This window comes from Papio anubis, chromosome 8, assembly GCF_008728515.1.
Source record: "Papio anubis isolate 15944 chromosome 8, Panubis1.0, whole genome shotgun sequence".
Taxonomy (NCBI): Eukaryota; Metazoa; Chordata; class Mammalia; order Primates; family Cercopithecidae; genus Papio; species Papio anubis.
In genome coordinates, this window is record NC_044983.1 from 20,057,012 (window position 1) to 20,076,583 (window position 19,572).

The 19,572-nt window shown below is 38.7% G+C and overlaps 1 protein-coding gene across 4 annotated transcripts in view; it reads left to right on the plus strand.

Annotated features, from left to right (window-relative positions):
- Positions 1-19,572, plus strand: part of XPO7 (exportin 7) — an 89,117-nt gene that overhangs the window by 40,468 nt on the left and 29,077 nt on the right. The window contains exons 1-8 of one of the 4 annotated variants that reach the window (XM_009212630.4): positions 4,607-7,146; positions 7,691-7,837; positions 10,651-10,744; positions 11,303-11,469; positions 13,045-13,137; positions 15,857-15,961; positions 17,540-17,705; positions 19,230-19,303. In XM_009212630.4, coding sequence (XP_009210894.1) covers positions 7,126-7,146; positions 7,691-7,837; positions 10,651-10,744; positions 11,303-11,469; positions 13,045-13,137; positions 15,857-15,961; positions 17,540-17,705; positions 19,230-19,303 — 867 coding nt within the window. In that variant the 5' untranslated portion in view covers positions 4,607-7,125. Of the gene's footprint in view, positions 1-4,606; positions 7,147-7,690; positions 7,838-10,650; positions 10,745-11,302; positions 11,470-13,044; positions 13,138-15,856; positions 15,962-17,539; positions 17,706-19,229; positions 19,304-19,572 lie in introns of those variants that run through there. The other 3 variants (XM_003902494.5, XM_031669418.1, XM_003902493.3) reach the window with 3 other exon arrangements.

Below are 19,572 nucleotides of genomic sequence, written 5' to 3' on the forward strand. Positions count from 1 at the left end.
ATAGCCAGTAATAATTAGCAGTGCACACACATTACTTCATTGATTTTTACAACCTTGTAAAGTGGGTGTTATTTCTATGTAAAAGAAAGAGAAAACGTTTGAATGATTTGAGTAACTTAATCATGCTCCTACAGTAGATGGAGGGGTAGGGATTTGTCTGGCATGTAAAATCTTACCCATTACTCTGTATTGAATCAGCTCCAAAAGAAACCTTGTTCCTGTTGCTAGGTCACTGAAGTTGTTTGTGGGTAAAGATCCTATGCTACAATCACAAGGATGTGAGTGTTACCCAATTTATTTTTTAAAATATCATTCTCACTTTAAAAAAAAAAAATGTCCTAATCATCATTTTCATGATCATTTTAACTTTGGTATTTGTTTACTTGGAATTCTGATTCACTAATATAATTAAAATATGAAGGATAGTATATTACAGTCAAAGAATTTTAGAACTGGAAGTGTCTTTTAAATATCATAAAATAAAATGCATTTACTTTACCTATAGAGAAACTGAAGTTCCTGAAAGTTAACTCACCCACAGTCACACATTAAGACCAGTATCTAACGATCCAGTATCAACCAAACTCTTCTTTGCCTAAGTTTTATGTAGTTCCTTGTGTTTTAACCCAATTTGGTGGAGCAGTAGTATCCAAAGGTAAGCCCAAATCTGTTGTTCTATCATGCATGCTGCTTTTTAAATTTGACATCCAGGAATGAACCACTGATAGGAGACAAAATTGCCGGAGATCAAGAGGAGAAAACAGCTGTCTACAGAGGAGCCATGGGGAACTAAAGAGAACCTGCCCAGGAAAGCACTCCCTCTGTGACCCTTTGCAGACCCAGTGCTTTCAGAGCTTCTCATTTTTCATAGGAAGCTGGAAAACCAGATAGTGTGAAATATTGCCAACTGTGTCACTTTAAAACCACAGTGCAAGACAAAAACCAAAAATGACTGTGGGCCTGTTTCAGGGCGCCAGATTGAAACCTCTTCTTTAGCGGATTCACCTTGCCCTGCAGCTTTCATTCCTCTGCACCATTAGTGACAATGAGAAGGAATCCAAGCTAGTTTCTAGTGACAACTTAAGTGAATGCTTTTGGGTTAAACTTATAAGTCAATAAACCTTTAAGTGACTAGGTGCATTCTGGCTATTTACTTCATGAAATAATTTGTTTACATGTGTTTTGGCCACATATTACCCATAACACAAAGATCATCTGTGTTTATTACAAGTTAGAATTGATTAGTATTTTGAAGTAAATGTAGAATTTTGCAGTCTCATGTGGTAGCAGACTTGCCATCCTTATCTCATGCACGCCAGGCTCTGGCATAGTATTATCACTTGCTGAAAATATGTATTTTATCTTGTTTTACCGTAGTAGACATACACAGCATCTGCAACCAAAAGTGTTACTCGCTGTCTTAGTCTTACCTTAGTTCTTCCTGAGAAATGAATGGGAGTCATGGTTATAAAAACATTTAGTGTTGTAAAACTAAAGCATTCTGAATCTGAAGTGCAGCTGTAGGTTGTTGATGAAAACTTATTTTCCATTAGTATTAAAAAGTAATCTATGACAATAAGTAACTAGAAAATTTGGGCAGAACTATGGCATTCATCCATACATATACAAAAATACATGAATTATAAATGTACAAATAATTAAAATACGCAAATTAGAAATACACAAACTCAGTGAATTTTCACAAACTGCACATGCCTGGGTAGCCAGCACACAAATTAAGAAATGAAACATCCGGCCGGGCGCGGTGGCTCAAGCCTGTAATCCCAGCACTTTGGGAGGCCGAGGCGGGTGGATCACGAGGTCAGGAGATCGAGACCATCCTGGCTAACATGGTGAAACCCCGTCTCTACTAAAAATACAAAAAACTAGCCGGGCGTGGTGGCGGGCGCCTGTAGTCCCAGCTACTCGGAGGCTGAGGCAGGAGAATGGCGTGAACCTGGGAGGCGGAGCTTGCAGTGAGCCGAGATTGCACCACTGCACTCCAGCCTGGGTGACACAGCGCGAGACTCCGTCTCAAAAAAAAAAAAAAAAAAAAAGAAATGAAACATCCATACTGCTATTGATGGGCATTTGGCTTTCTATTTGGGAACTGTTAATGTTTAGTCCTGCCATGAGTGACCTTAGTATGCATCTCTATTGAGTGTATATCTAGGAGCGGAATAGCTGGGTTGTAGGGTGTTTTTTGTTGTTGTTGTTGTTTTTTGAGACAGAGTCTTACTGTGTCACCCAAGCTGGAGTACAGTGGCATGATCACAGCTCACTGCAGTCTTGACCTTCCAGACTTGTGCAATCCTCCTGCCTCAGCCTCTTGAATACTTGGGATGACAGGGGCACACTGCCATGCCCAGCTAATTTTTTTGTTATTAGTATTTGTAGAGACAGAGTCTCCCTGTATTGCCCAGGCTGGTCCCGAACTCCTGGGATCAAGCAGTCCTCCCATCTCAGCCTCCTGAAGTGCTGCGATTATAGGTGTGAGCCACTGTGCACAGCCTCCATATGTGTACCTTTACACTCCCAGTTTTCCAATGTATTTGAATCAGTTCAGACTAAATTAGCAACATACGAGTTCTAGTTGTTCCACATGCTAACTAACACTTGATGTTGGCTTTTTCATTTTAGTCATTTTTTTCATTTTGTTTTGTTTCTCTGAGACAGAGTCTCACTCTCTCGCCCAGGCTGGAGTGCAATGGTAGGATCAGTGGCAGGATCTTGGCTCACTGCAGCCTCCACCCCGAGTAGCTGGGACTGCAGGCACACACCACCACATTCAGCTAAGTTTTGTACTTTTAGTAGAGACGGGGTTTCGTCACGTTGGCCATGCTGGCCTCAAACTCCTGATGTCATGTGATCTGCCTGCCTCAGCCTCCCGAAGTGCTGGGATTACAGGCGTGAGCCACCACGCCCTGCCTCATTTTAGTCATTCTAATGGCTATCTCATCGTGGTTTGAATTTACATTCCCTGATGATTATTGAGGTTGCACACCTTTTCATTTGTTTATTGGCTGCTTGGCTTATTCTCTTGTAAAGTACGTAAACAAGTATTTGGCACTGACTTGGTAAACTTTTTCCATAAAGTGAGTTTAAAAAATAAATAGTGTACATTTATAAACATTCAAAGAGCAAGCTGGTTTGCCCTGTGAACTCCATTGTAGTAACTTTTGAGAGGTCTACTGATACATCTGTAAACCAAGACGACTTTGGCCACCACGATTGCCTTTCGTATAAATTTATAAACAAGAAGAACCCTTGAATATGCTTTTCAGGCCACTGAGGCTACCAGCATTGGTAAGAAAAAAGAAAATAAAATTAGTAATAAATGCAAATGCAGTTTTTTGTTTTTTAGCTTTGGGAATAGCTTTTTGTCTGTTTGGTTTTATGAATTGTTATATGAATTCTGATTGGTAACAGAATCAGCTGTTAATTAGTAAAATGTTACTAATGTGAAGAGTTAATTTAGGAAAAGAATGTAGCTTAAATTGCCCTTTTAAAAAATGCTTATCTTTACAGTTGTTAGGATTTTTTTTCTGCTTACAGAGGAATACGTGGTTGTGGTCAAAATTTCCAAGGTTACAGAAATTGAATATTCTCACCTCCCAGAGACAATTAAGTTTGGTTTGTGTTCATCCAGGTTTTCTTCTATAAATTTACTAACATGTATCACAAATGGTAATAAACTCAACATACTGTTTTGCCATTTGTCTTCTAATCTAACAATAATTGTTGTTACTGAATTTTTAAAGTTTCTTTTATTATCTATGATAATTGGATACTCAATTACTGACTAAAAGAATGCCTTGTTAAATAGATAAAAATGTAATTTATATGTCAGTTAACCTTCTAGGTTCTTAAAATGATTCATTTTCTGGCACGGTCCGGTATAAATATTTTAATTTACTCGATACAGTGTTTCCCAGTACACAGAAAAATTGCAACTAAGGGGGATGTAAATTAAAAGGGTTTGTGAAAAGGGTGAAAGTGGCTTGGGTTTTTGACCATTCTTTTTATATTTGTGGCATTAGAATTATGATAATTCAGCTACAGAATTGGTAAATCTACTCTAAGTTTGCTAGAACTTCTCTGGATTGAGCCTAAATTTTGTAACATGATGGCAGCTTCTGCTCATCTCTGATGGCCGGGTGGCAGTCAGGTTAAGAATGTGCTCTTCAGAACACCTGCAGATCTGACTGGTCACCCAAGGATTATGCTTGTGTCTAGTTCAGTACTCAGTATTATTGGGAGTGTCATTAACTCCTTCCTAAAAGCAAGAATCCTGGTCTCTGATTGGAACTCTCCATGTGGATTTTTTTTAAGCAGTGAGGCTAATTTTAAAATATAGACCGGGCACGGTGGCTCACGCCTATAATCCCAGCACTTTGGGAGGCCATGCCGGGCAGATCATGAGGGCAGGAGTTCAAGACCAGCCTGACCAATATGGTGAAACCCTATCTCTACTAAAAATATAAAAAATTAGCCAGGCGTGGTGGCACGCGCCTGTAGTCCCAGCTACTCGGGAGGCTGAGGCAGGAGAATTGCTTGAACCTGGGAGGCAGAGGTTGCAGTGAGCCAAGATTGCACCACTGCACTCCAGTCTCTGGGCGACAGAGTGAGACTCCATCTCAAAAAAAAAAGTATAACCACTGGGCTATTTAAAGAGCAATTCTATACAAATAAAGTAAAATCTGAGGTATTCTGCTTTGTGGAGTAATATAACATCTAATGTACAAACAAAATCTTTATTTTCCCCTAATTTAGAGGCAACTTGCCAGACAAATTACTATATTCTAAGTTCTGTAATCTCAACAAATCTCGTCTTATGTTGAAATAAGAATAACTTAGCTGCATATCCTCTATCCAAGTTGAATAGACTAAAATACTGGTGTTGCCAGATATTAAAGAAGATGCATTATTTTAATACCTTCATCGTAATTGTTGTTGGTGAAATCGGTCTGATTCTAGGTTTGGGAATTAATCCTCTTGAGTTTCTTATGCTAAAAAGCAGTATTTTGCTAGCTGAAGATCACCTTTCACTTTTATAAAGCATTTTACCAAATGTGCTTTTCTGTTTCAGCGAGACCAGGCAGAATTTTCTCCGTGGATTATAGGCAATTTTTCAGGAACAGAAAATAGACATTCTTCTCTGGAGGATTTTCTCTGACCAAAGTGGCGTCACAGAATAGATATCCTTAATAAGAACTGACGAATAGGAAAACATTTGACATAGATGTTGTCATGCCAAGGAGAGTGCTGTGGTGTGTTTTTGGCCACCCTTAGTGTGAAGTACTAGTTTTAATAGCTAATCAAATAATTGTAGGATAAATTATTTTTTGCTAGGCCAAAAAGAAGGTGATTCAAAAGAACCTAACCATTAGTTTTGTTTGGGAAACGCTGGTAACTAAAAAACCATAAATGTTAATGTCTCATTCCTCTCTCCTTCATTGGTAGTGTGGGCAACCCAAAGAAAATGACCCTGTTTTTCAGATGTTTCCACTAATTGTTTGGGAAAACATAATTGTTTCCCATTTGTTCTTCTGGGAACAAAAAAAAATGGGGCTGTCGTTCTTCAAACTGTGTAAATGGTCAAATTGCGTTTTTGTTTTTTAAACAGTCTTGTTTCCTGAGCTGAGAATGCATTACCAGACTTACCCTGCAGTATGTTTTGTCTGCTAAATTAAAGCAAATCAAAACAAAACAACAACAAAAAGCCCACCATAACCTGCATGTAGGTTTTTAGCAGTAAGGAATTACCTGTGACAGATGCTTAGCCATTGTCATGTGAACAACTTTGTTGTAATAAACATAAACAAGAGTTGCATGGGGGAACCATGGGAACTGATTGATCAGACTTTAAGAAGAGCCATTATACCGTAAGCATCAGGACTGTTTAGGGAGTGTCTGTTCAGAATGTTGGAAAGCTCAGTGTGTGATGGCTGTGGAGGTTCTGAGGCTGCTGCTACTCCCGGATACCTGATGCCAGGTTTTATAGCAGCTTACGTTTTAGTTACAGTGTCTTTCTCTTGATGTCTTTCTTGTTACCTATTTTCCTAAATAATTTTTTTCAATAAGGTCTTGAGCAGTACTGGCAAGCATAAAAATGGCTTTTGCATGTATTTTATGGAATGTATGTAATCAGCCTTACCTTCTACTTGTGTTCATAAGCCATGTGAATAAACTCAGGTCCTACTTGTAGAACTTTATTGCTTGAGATCTGACTTTGCAATTGCAGTTTTCTCCATGCTCTTGAATTGAAAAAGATATTAAGTGGGACCCCTGGAAATCAGAAACAGGTTAAACATAAGCCTAATCAAAGTCCCAAGATTATTCGAAAGATGGTTTGTTTTGTTTTAAGGGCAAGGTTGTTGTGTTTGTTCTTTTGGGGGCTCTCTGAAGTGAGACTGATGATCTTAGGGTGTCAGTATTCATCGTTCTTAGGGTGTCAGTATTCATCGTTCTTGTTTCTTTTCAGTTAGTGTTGGAAATTTATTAACCAGGTTGAGTAAAATATGAATCCTGCCCTAAGGGCTTTCCTGCTTAGTGGAAAAGCTGTGATTTATAAAGACACAGTGTAATGAAATAAAGTGATAATGAAAAGCCTTGGGCAGACTGGCTGTGTAATGTATTTTAGGCAATTTACACAGGTTGGTTTAATTATTATTATTTTTGTTCTTGTCAGAATTGTCCTTTCTAATAGTAGGATCTCTCAGACTATCCTTGCTGCTGGTGAAAATAGGCTCCAGTTTTTTCTTAAAGTCCAAACCATTCCTTTAAAGGCTAACAGATGTTTACTCTCCACTTCAGTCAGTGAAAGGTGATATTTAAGTATAGTCTTAACTAGTTACTTTCCTCTTTGCCTTTAAATACCACATTAAGTGCAAGTATATATGCATCCCTGTGGGTTTTTGACCAAAGCACACACCCATACCCCTTCCTGCCTCCCTGGAACTGGTTCAAGATTTGGAGAGAAGAGTTTGCTTGTGGGTGTTTCCCTTGTCTTATCTCTAAGTGAGCATATGCTAGGGTTGAATTTATTTTGATCCTTTCATTTTAAATTTGGAACCGAAGTAAGAGTTTAAAGTGCAACAGAAGAGAGTCTGCTGAACTTTAGACATGAGGGATCCAGGGAGGAAGGTGCGTAAATACATCCTGAAGCTTTCTCTAGAGGTTTTCTCATACAGGTGACCATCTTTACACATATACAGTATTGTAAGCTAATAACTACTATTCAAAGGAATATTTAAAGCTATATGAAAATGTATGTGGCACTTATGTCATGTTTATGTGCTTAATTTTAGTAGCCGTGCCTCTAGTATTTCACACTTTTTACATTAATAGCAGAATAAGTAAATTCTGAATTTTTATTTGAAAGCCTTTTAGGAAAGCTTAGGAGGCTGGGTATTTGTAAGGGGAAAAATGTATCATGTATGATTGATCTTCAAGGGAATGATGAAAAAGTATATAGGTATTTTAAGCATTTTATCATTTTGTCTTCTATAGCATCAGATAAAGAGACCTATAAATGGTTATTAGGTGAATGTTACCCAGGTCCTCCTCAGAGTTCAGAAGCAATTCTTTCTTTACTGATTATTATTTATCTTTGTTCGTTAATTTTAAGCACAGTTGCTTGCATTTGTAGTAGGCTGAACTGATTTCTTTCCTGACTGATCTTTTCCAGAGCCTGGCCCAACTAGAGAATCTGTGCAAACAGCTGTATGAAACCACAGACACAACCACTCGACTCCAGGCAGAGAAAGCCTTGGTTGAATTTACCAACAGCCCTGATTGCCTGAGCAAGTGCCAGCTACTCCTCGAAAGAGGAAGTGTGCGTAAGATCTGAAAATCCTAAAGGATAACGGGCACTTAGGAAACTTTATTCTGGTTGTCTGTGTAGGGATGGCTTGGGATAGCTTCTGTTTCCTGATTTTTCTAGGTGTCCCTGACTTATTTTCACTTTTAAAAAGTACCATACCTACCAGGTTGGCAAAACGGCCATACAGTCTCATCAAGAAAATCTCTTTGTACATGCATTTCTGTTCTGTAATTTTTCATCCTAAATTTCCAGAACTTGTTTTCTGCTTTTACATTTAAGTGCCATATCCTATCCTTTCCAGAATAAGATAGGACTGTAGATAAATGACCTTTTTATTTATTATGTTTTTTTTTTTTTTTGAGACGGAGTTTCAAAAAAACTCTTTTTGCCCAGGCTGGAGTGCAATGGCGCAATCTCGGCTCACTGCAACCTCCACCTCTTGGGTTCAAGCGATTCTCCTGCCTCAGCCTCCCGAGTGGCTGGGATCACAGGCATGCACCACCAAGCCTGGCTAATTTTGTATTTTTTTTTTTAGTAGGGACAGGCTTTCTCCATGTTGGTCAAGCTGGTCTGGAACTCCTAAGGTGATCCACCCGCCTCGGCCTCCCAAAGTGCTGGGATTACAGACGTGAGCCTCTGCACCCAGCCAATAAATGACATTTTTATTTTTATTTTTATTTTATTTATTTATTTATTTTTTTTTTTGAGACGGAGTCTGGCTCTGTCGCCCAGGCTGGAGTGCAGTGGCTGGATCTCAGCTCACTGCAAGCTCCGCCTCCCGGGTTCACGCCATTCTCCTGCCTCAGCCTCCCGAGTAGCTGGGACTACAGGCGCCCGCCACCGCGCCCGGCTAGTTTTTTGTATTTTTTAGTAGAGACGGGGTTTCACCGTGTTAGCCAGGATGGTCTCGATCTCCTGACCTCGTGATCCGCCCGTCTCGGCCTCCCAAAGTGCTGGGATTACAGGCTTGAGCCACCGCGCCCGGCCTTAAATGACATTTTTAATCCAAAGTCCTAATACAAGATCCTCAGTCTTCTCTGTGTTTTGTGTCCTCTCTGCCACAGCTGCTGTTTATTGCCTTGCAAGTCCAGGAACAGTGACCTTGACAATGAAATTACAGGAGATTGTAGGATTTTAAATGGAATTAGAACCTCCTCCAGCTTAAAAATGTCATTGCAGTGATCAAAATAATGTTCCTAATGAGATATAATTCGATAAAATCACTATCTTTGGCAAGATGGAAGTGTTGGTAAGGGCAGGATCCCCCCAGGGTCCCATGAAAGGGCATCATGAGAGGCAGATCCCAGCTAGACTTCGGCAGCAAGCACTGGCCTTCTTTAAATAAAGTGGCAACGTACAGTGCAGTCCTCATATTTTCCCTAATCCTCAAATAGCTTCCCAGTCGTGCTTACCTATATTACGCTCTTTCACAGATGAAAGAGAAGACACCAAGAAAAGGCACATATATTAGCCATCATTCTTGTGTGTGTGAAAAAAGAAATGATAATGCCATGTGGTATTCTGAACAACAGTAATCCCTAAAGAATTAGTTAATCGAAATTTGCTTTCCAAAAGTTTCCATAAGGCTGGAATGAAATGTGAAAAAATGAAAGTTAATTGGTTGAAAGGATAGAATTCTAGTTGACTTTATTTTTGACTTTTTATAAGTATCATAATATTGTTTATACAATAAATAGAACAAATTATAATTGGTTGAAATTATCCCTTAGTAGCTGAGGGATATAACTTTTTCCCCAAGTATCTGAATGATACAAAGTCATGGTCAGAGATTGTGTGGTGGTCTGTTCTGAGTTTTATGCACATAGTGTTTTATATATTTCTCTTAAATCACTTGGTGTTTGGATTGATGCGCTTGTATTTGTCCTGTGGGAGATGCCTGCCAGCTAACTCCTGCTGGAGCGACAGTACAGTCTCTCTCACCACTAATCTTATACCTGGTGGTATTATGTAATACTAACATAAGTGGATAGTCTGAAGGACTACCATCTTAAGGACTTTCTGTGTCATAGACAATTGTCCTTGACCCGTGATTAAAATACTTTAATGGTTCTGAGCCTGTTCCTGTTTTATGGCATTGTACATAATATAGCCACATGGAGGAATTCTTCCATGGCTCCTTTTTAGGCATTTTGATCAAATGGAATGCTTTGAGTCTCCATAAGGTTAATACTTGTTAAAGCCACATTTGAGAATGTGATGAAGCTATTCCATTGCTTAAGGCATAATTTTTATTTCTCACAAATAACCTTAAGTTTACTTTTAAACTATCATATACATTTCCCAGCACAATAGCTGATTGATAGCTGCACTGATGGAAAGATACAATTTGGAGATTAATTATACAGCATAGTATGGTGGTTTCCTCTAATAATTCTTTTCTTTTTTCTCTAATATGCCGTAGAAATATTTTGAGGTGAAACTGTTTGAAATATCATTATAACAGATACTGAGGGGAGATTTCTTGGTTTAAATAAGGGGAGAGATTTTTTTTTTCTAATCTCTCTCTTTCTGAAAAGTTGCCCTCTAGTGTCTGTCCCTCAGAGTGAAGCAGATATCTGTATTAGATTCAGTTTGATCATACTGCTACTTTATCTTTCCCATTGTTCATTGTTGAAATCAGCTAAATAAACTTATGCTATGTGGTTCATTTTTCCTCAGAGCAGTAGACCCTCTAAAATCCAGAGGATCAAATCTGCCAAAACTGATTGCCTTTTCTTGAGTCTGAGCACAGATCTCCAAGTTAAAAACCTTGTGGCTGGCTTGCTCAAAACAATTTTAAGTCCTTTTTCCCTCTCTTTTCACAGTCCTCTTACTCCCAGTTACTGGCAGCTACATGCCTTACCAAGCTTGTATCACGCACAAACAACCCCTTACCATTGGAACAGCGAATAGATATTCGTAAGTGGAAAATTTTCTGTTCTGTCTTGAAGAAAATAGTTTGTTTAGTGATGCGCTAGTAATAGTCAAATGTATGTGTTTGTTCAGTGATGTGCTGAGATTGCTAACCATACAAAAATGTCTAGAATCCAGCTTGTTTCCAGAATTTGGGGCTTATGAAAGTGAAGGGCCCAACGCAATTACTTCTGAATAAAGCCTAAGTCCCCCCTTTTGTCATCAGAAGATTTCTTTCATTCATCTTTTCTTTACTGTCGCTAATAACTAAGAAAAACATTGTTAACGATTTTGAATTCTGTGTAGACCACATTCTTTAGCTACCTAGGAGTAGAGTCATAGTGGCTATACTGCAAATTCTTCACGTGACAAAATAAAATTCTGAATTAGAACACCTACTAATCTTAAATTTGGAACAGTAGCATAAAGAATTAAGACAGTTTGGGTTAAATAGTCTAAATTTATAATTTCTTGGCCATTTAGCATGTCTAAAGATATACACCCTTCTCTGGCAGAGCTTTCTATTATGTGGATTGGTTTTGTTTGTTGTTTTTTTTTTAATAGGGAACTATGTGCTCAACTACCTTGCCACTCGGCCAAAGTTGGCTACTTTCGTGACACAAGCACTTATTCAGTTATATGCCAGAATCACAAAACTGGGCTGGTTTGACTGTCAGAAGGATGACTATGTCTTCAGAAATGCAATCACAGATGTCACAAGGTTTTTACAGGTACAGTGTATATATTTGATGTAATGGGAATGACAGAGCCAGCATATACATATATATAAACACACACACACGCTTACACGCTTATCTACTTTTTAAACATGACACAAAATAGAATTATTTGATATATTCTCTTCTGCATGTTTTTTACCCTTAGTGTGTCTTGGTAGTGTTTGCATGTTGGCAAAAACAAACCTTGTCTCAGTCTTTCAAATCCCTATATATGGTCCCAAGCGAAAATATGATAATTTAATTAATTAGTTAATATTTTATAGATGGGCATTTCCTGGGTTTTTTTTTTTTGTTTGTTTGTTTTTTGTTTTTTGAGTGTTAAATTAATACCTCAGTGAGTAGCCCGGTAGATTTATTTTGAATAAGTGTGTATGTAGGGTCAATTCCTAGCCTAGGAAAGATATTTCCAAGTTATCTTCAAAAAAGTTATACAGCATGCACTTCATAATGATGTTTTGGTCAACAGTAGACCACATACACAACAGCAGTCCCATAAAATTATAATGGAGCCTAGTGATGTTGAACTGTCTTAATGTCGTGGCACAATTTATTTTTTAAGTAAATTTAGTGTAGCCTAAGTGTACATATTTATAAAGTCTGTAGTGGTGTACAGCAATGTTCTCGGCCTTCACATCCACTCACCACTCACTCACTGACTCACCCAGAACAACTTTCAATCCTGTAAGCTTCATTCATGGTAAGCGCCTAGACAGGTGTAGCTTTTTTGAAAAAAATCTTTTATGCTGTATTTTTACTTTATCTTTGCTATGTTTAGGTACACAAACACTTACCATTGTTATAGTTGCCCACAGTGTAGTCATGTGGTATACAAGTTTGTGCCTAGGAACAATAGCCTGTACCATATAGCCTAGGTGTGTAGTAGACTGTACCACGTAGGTTTTTGTAAGTACACTCTATGATGTTAGCACAACAGTGAAATCCTCTAATAACACATTTCGTAGAATGTATTGCCATCATTAAGTGACTCATGACTGTATCTACTTCCACCAACAGTTGATAAGAGGACCTGCTTACCTCAGCCCTGGAAGCTAAACTTTTTACTTTTTCCCATTTAATAGGTTAAAAAAATTGGTATCTTATTGTTTGGGTTATGAGTGAGACAAATTTTCATATGCTTGTATTTATTGCTTATATTTGTTTTTCTGTGAACTTCTATTTATATCTTAAGCACATTTGCTCACATTCTTTACCTTTTGCTTATTGTTGTATACAGTCTCTTTGTAAAATGTGTTGCTTACTTGTCATTTACTTTAGTGATGTATTTTGCAATTTACCTTTTTAAAATGTATGTGCTATAATGTTTATGGGAATTTTTTTAATGTAAAAGTTTTAAATTTTAATGAAGTCAGATTTCTCAGTGTTCCTTTGTGGTGACAGTTAGGTTTTATGTCCAGCAAAAAAACAGTTTTATGATTCCTTGCTGCCTTGTCTAGGCAGTTTTACTAATGACATAGGAGGCCATCATTCAAAAGTATGAGTGCATGCCAAATGCCAAAACCGAGCACCCATGACAGCTCTTTCTACCTTATGCTTTTTTTTAACCAGGATAGTGTTGAATACTGCATCATTGGTGTCACAATTTTATCTCAGCTAACCAATGAAATTAATCAAGTAAGTGCTACAGCCTTCCTCATTGAAGTAAGTGCCATATTTTTTCTTAGTATTGGTGTTTTCTGCTGTGTGTGGGATGATCTTTTTTGGCAGTTGTGTGCTTTTGCGGTAAGTGATTAATGCCCTTTTGAAACAAAATAGTTCCATTGGGTTTTCCTCTGTAAGTGCAACTCACTTTTTGTCCTGTTCCTCTTCTGTCTCCAGGTTATTTTCCCCTTTTCCATTTTAGCTTTTTTTTTTTTTTTTAAATTGGTACTAATTTTCATTTTAGAGATAAAAGCGATCCCAGCACTTTGGGAGGCCAAGGCAGGCGGATCACCTGAGGTCAGGAGATCCAGACCAGCCTAGCTAACATGTTGAAACCCCGTTTCTACTAAAAATACAAAAAATTAGTCGGGCGTGGTGGCATGTACCTGTAGTCCCAGCCACTCGGGAGGCTGAGGCAGGAGAATCGCTTGAACCCGGGAGGCGAAGGTTGCAGTGAGCCAAGATCGTGCTATTGCACCCCAGCTTGGGCAACAAGAGTGAAACTCCATCTCAAAAAAAAAAAAAAAAAAAGGGTGAAATACTACTGCTTTGCCCATGAAAGAGAATGACTTCAAAAAAGAGACCATAAAGGTCGACCTTTTGTGTGCCCCTTCTGCTCCTGTATACCTTGAAAGTTTTAAATGGTCATTGATGTCACAGAATACTACAGAGGAAACACCAGTGGCTTTCTTTTGCCCTGGCTATATTTTAGTCATTTACTTTTTTATCCAGCTAAAAATTTGTGATTATAAAGCAGGCCCGTATCAATATTAGTTATAACATCTCACCCTTAAGTTGGAAGCATATTAATGATATTAGCATTACTTTTGCTATTGCTCATAATTCTGCAGACATTTTTATTAACCCTGAGAAATCTTAACTGTGAGTTGGTCCTATTTCAAATGTGTTAGCTGAGAGCCTGTGAAAATTGGGAGTCCCTGTTGTGTTCTCTTGCCACATGCAGTCCCCATTGTGATCAGTAATTACCAAAATAAAACAGCTTACACTTTTGAGTGATCACTGTTACCACCATTCTAAGCACTTTATAGTAACTAATTTTATTCTCGAAACAGTCATATGAGGTAGGTACTGTGTTTATCCCATTTTCTGGATCAGGAAACTGAGGCACATAAAGATGAAATCATTTGCCTAAGGTTTCACAAGCAACGAATGTGATTCAAACCCAAATAGTCTTATGCTAGAGCCTGTGTTCTTAACAACTAATGTGCTGTTTAACCACTCTTACCTTTGCAGCAGAAGAGCAGATACATTAACTAAGGATAGAGATTGTGGACTTAATGTTTTCCCCTTTGAAGCTTGGCCCCACAGAGTACATACATTTTGATATATGTATAATAAAAAACTTTTCAAGATTTTACTTTTCTAAGAAAATGATGAAATTGTGTGTACCATTTAGTGTGTAGTCATTCTCTGTATTATGATCAGTATAACATTATATGATATATAATTTGGCAAGACCTTTATTATGTAAGACACATGATAACACAATGACAGAAGCAAAAATTGGAGAATATTTTGAGCCTCTAAATCATTTGAATTTTCCATTGTTTTGTGATTGTCAGATTCAAAAAAGAAAGTATATTTCTGCCACTATTCTTACTTAGAACCTAGAAATAAAATTAGGAAGACTGGTTTATCAGTAATCTTGGCTGTGTTACACTTTAATGTGGCAGAAACAACATGAGTCTCCTCTTGGATGAATTGATCAGTAAACAGAAGAGATTTAAGCTTTCAGTACGTGGTTAGATTGAAAATACTCTTGACAACTTTGAAGTTATTTTATTCCACATGTTGAGTACCTACTGTGTATTAGGACTAGGAGCATACTAAAGAAGTAAACGATTTAGTTCTTAGCCACAAAAACATTTATAATTTAGCTGAAAACACAAGAACAGCGAAATAAGAGACCAATACAACCACTTAAATTAAGTTTTCACTTCTGCAGTATAGACAATATGTTGAAATAGGTTAGAAAAGGAGGCAAATATTATGGGCTGTTGTCATTTGGAAATTCTGCAGTAACTTCACGTTGAGGTTTTGTTTTTATTTTTGTTTTTGTTTTGAGTTTTGCTTACCAAAATCAAAGCCTCATTACTCTGTCTGTGGGTGTTTAAGAGACAGGATCTCACTCTGCTGCCCAGGCTGGAGTACAGTGCAGCCATGAATGCCTGGACTGAAGGCCCTCCTGAGTAGCTGGGACTTACAGGCATGAACCACCACACCGACTTTTTTTTTTTTTTTAATTTTTAGAGGTGGTGGTGGGGGGTTTCACTGTGTCTGCTCCTGGGCTCAAATGATCCTCCTGCCTCAACCTCCCAAAGTTCTAGAATTACAGAGGTGAGTCACCACGCCTGGCCCATTAACCCACAGTACAACATGAAAGTAATTATCAATAATGTCTGCCAACAATTTAAGTTTTACCTCCCTGAATACAAAGGAAAATAAGAATTTGCAGCAGAGATTATCTCTCCTTTTGTTTTCCTTCTGTAAGCTAGAGAGAAAGGATACCCTGGCTATTAGCAGTTTACTATCCTACATCCTTTCACTAGATATGGTTTCACAATAATTTAAATGTTAAAAATGTATTTTATGTTTATGTTGCTCTTACTGGAAATCCTTCTAGTTTATTTGAAGTCTACATGAAAAATTCTTTTTTTGCAATTAATTCTTTGCATTGGTTTCTTCTTTTTCTGCACAGGCAGACACCACCCATCCTTTAACCAAGCACAGAAAAATAGCCTCTTCTTTTCGCGATTCATCATTATTTGATATCTTCACACTTTCCTGCAATTTACTAAAACAGGTGAGCTTGTAGTTTGGGTCATGTTTCCCAGTTTCTTTTGAAAGAATGAGAATAGATGGGAATTTGTTAAATGTCAGCTTGTAACTGACCCTATAAGAGTTTATGCATCTCTTTAATCATCATCTCTTACATAAGACTTATAGAGGTGTTGAAGGAACTGGTCAGAGTGACCACTGAGGTTGGAGAAATGATTGTCACTTCCCTATTTCAGATCAATTCCTCTAGGTAAAGAGAAGTAAGTGAGCACTTATCCCATACTCCTATCTTAAAGGGATCTGGTTTACCTAACTCAAAGTTTGAAGTTCTGTTGTTGTTGTTTTTATAACCACATAAAATATTTCTATATGGTGTGAAAGCATGTTCGTTTTATGGTGTTTGGATTCTTAGTGCTCTGAAAGTAGGTTCAGACTACATTGTTAGCATACAGAAATCAGGCTGGTTCTCCTGTCCCCCGCTGAGTTAAAAGCAGCACATAAACAAGCAACATCTGTAAGGAAAAGTAGATTTTGAATTTTTAACATCCATTTGGATTTAATAACCTGGAGGGGTAGACAGTATCACATAAGGAAATTACCTGTGTTAAAATTGAAAGTTGGTGTTTCAGTTCATTTATTGATAGAGCTGAACTGAGAAAGAAGTGTTAAGCTGGGAGTTCACACAGTTGCAACACAGCTCAGATGCTTTGTCCCTATAGAAAGCTAAATAGGGTTGGCCTCTGGCTTTTTGTTCATTTTTGTAGTTTTGTTCTCATTTTCCAACATTTCCCAATTTTAGTTTTAGAAGCCAGTTTGTATTCTTTCTGTTATTCCAGTTAACGATATTCATCTTTTTCCTCAATTACTTAGTTTTACCTTAGAATTCCCAGATAATCCTCAGGTTAAGCAAAGCTGCCTAGCAAAAGCTGTTGCACCCCCTGGAGGGGAAAAGCTTTTAAGAAAACTAAGGATTGAATCCTCCTTACTGATACCATCAGAACAAATAATTAGCCAGCCAGTCACGAAGGCTCAGCTAGTGTAACCTTGGAAGGGACAGGCACGGTAGCTGTGGCCAGTCCTCACCTGTAGTCTGCAGGTACATTGCAGATGAGGAAATAAAATTCAGTGATGATTTTAATTCTGGTTTGAGAGATTTTTGGTAATAGTGGTTGTAAAAACAAGGAAAGAAAGTAGGGCAGGGTGCTACTTTCTCAGAGCTCCCTCCAGAGTTTAATCCCTGCCCCGTCTAGAAATAACTAGGATCTCACATGCCAATAAAATAATCACAGGAGCCATATTGCTTCAGAATTCTCTGTGATCATTATGTCTACATTGTGTGAGGAATAAGTGTAAGTGTTAAAACGGGGCTTTCTTTAAATACCAACTTCATGTTTTTATAGTAAATATGTTTTAATAGTATATAAGGAGCTAGGTATTTTCATAGTAACAGGTGATAGAAGTACGGTATCTTTGGAGAGAAGGGGACATTTTACTGTGCTCCCACATAGCCCTCCTTTTCTGACTTAACAGCTTTGTCGAGTCTGGTAGCAAGCTGGGAAGAGAGGAGTGATTTTGGGGGCTCATTATGTGGTAATTTTTACAGGCTTCAGGAAAGAATCTAAACTTGAATGATGAAAGTCAGCATGGCTTGCTCATGCAACTGCTCAAGCTCACTCATAACTGCCTCAACTTTGACTTCATCGGCACTTCCACTGATGAGTCTTCAGACGACCTGTGTACAGTGCAGATTCCCACCAGCTGGAGATCAGGTAACAGAACTCCCTCCACCTCAAAGGCTGTCACTCCCCTACAGAGTGTCTGTAGGATGATCTAAAGAACTCCTGGCAACCCCTGTGTATTCTTTTTTTTCTTTTTTTTTTTTGAGACGGAGTCTCGCTCTGTCGCCCAGGCTGGAGTGCAGTGGCGCGATCTTGGCTCACGGCGAGCTCCGCCTCCCGGGTTTACGCCATTCTACTGCCTCAGCCTCCCGAGTAGCAGGTACTACAGGCACCTGCCACCTCGCCCGGCTAGTTTTTCGTATTTTTTAGTAGAGACGGGGTGTCACCATATTAGCCAGGATGGTCTCGATCTCCTGACCTCGTGATCCGCCCGTCTTGGTCTCCCAAAGTGCTGGGATTACAGGCTTGAGCCACTGCACCCGGCCAACCCCTGTGTATTCTGAGGGAGAATTGAGAAAAAATTCGAACGTCTTTTTTGTTCGTTTGTTTTTTAAAGACAGGGTCTCACTCTGTCACCCAGGCTGGAGTGCAGTGGCACGATCACAGCTCACTGCAGCCTCAACCTCCGGGACTCAAGCAGTCTTCCCATCTCAGCTTCCCAAGTATCTGGAACTACAGGCACATGCCACCACACCCGGCTAATTTTGTTTGTTTATGTTTTGTAGAAGTGGGGTCTCACTATGTTGCCCAAGCTCATCTTGAACTCCTGGGCTCAAGTGATTCTCCTACCTTGGCCTCCCAGAGTGCTGGGACTACAGGTGTGAGCCACTGTGCCCGGCCAGTAACATCTATTTTATAATGTGGGGGAGGTTGTTGGAGTGATCTTATAGATCTGCCAGTGTCAAAGAACTTTTAAAATTGCTGATGAATAATAGTTACGTATTTCACCTTGCATTAATTGCCCAGAGACTTCTGTAATCTAGTTAGGATAATAACTGTCTTTAAAAACAAAATCAAACAGAACAACTTGTTCTTAGTTTGTCTTTGTATTCCAGAAGGATAAAAGTTTTGAATTCTTTTTATGGACAGAGGTGTTCAGATTAAGTTCTCAGAGAATTGAAAGAATGAATCTGTTTCTTAGAGAAGCTAAAATAGTACTTTCAAAAAAAGAAGAGGCTGGGCGCGGTGGTTCACACCTGTAACCTCAGCACTTTGGGAGGCCTAGGCAGGCGGATCACGATCTCAGGAGTTCAAGACCAGCCTGGCCAACATGGTGAAACCCTGTCTCTACTAAAAATACAAAAATTAGCCGGGCATGGTGGCACGTGCCTGTAATCCCAGCTACTCGGGAGGCTGAGGCAGGAGAATCGTTTGAACCAGGACCCAGGAGGCAGAGGTTACAGTGGGCTACAGGGGGAGACTCTGTCTCAAGAAAAAGAGAAAAGAAAAAGGAAAACCGAAAAGCCCCTATTTGCTTATCACTTCCAAACGAAATAAATGCTCTGTAAGATAAGTAGGCATAAGGATGTGCTCCCTGATGTACAGTGCTGGAAGTATGCCAGCGGCAGTGTTCATCCCTAATAAAGTGATGTCTTTTGTCTTTTTCTTCCCCAGCATTCTTAGATTCTTCAACCCTGCAGCTGTTTTTTGACCTGTATCATTCCATCCCTCCTTCATTTTCACCTCTGGTGAGTCAGGACTACTGTTTCTTAAAGCAAACCTATTTCTAGAAGATAGCAATGGTGAATGAGCCTTATATTCATTTTGTTTTATAAAATTACACAAGTAAAGCATAGAAATACTAGGCTAGTTATCTAGTCTTTTGAGATTAAGCTTGTAGCCTAAAGGTTCTAGCCATAAAGTCTTAATTATTTTTAAATTATTCCTGTCTAAAGGCCAATTCCTGCAGATGGTCAAGCTCTTTTGGGTCTCATCGTGTATCTGACTTTATGCTGTT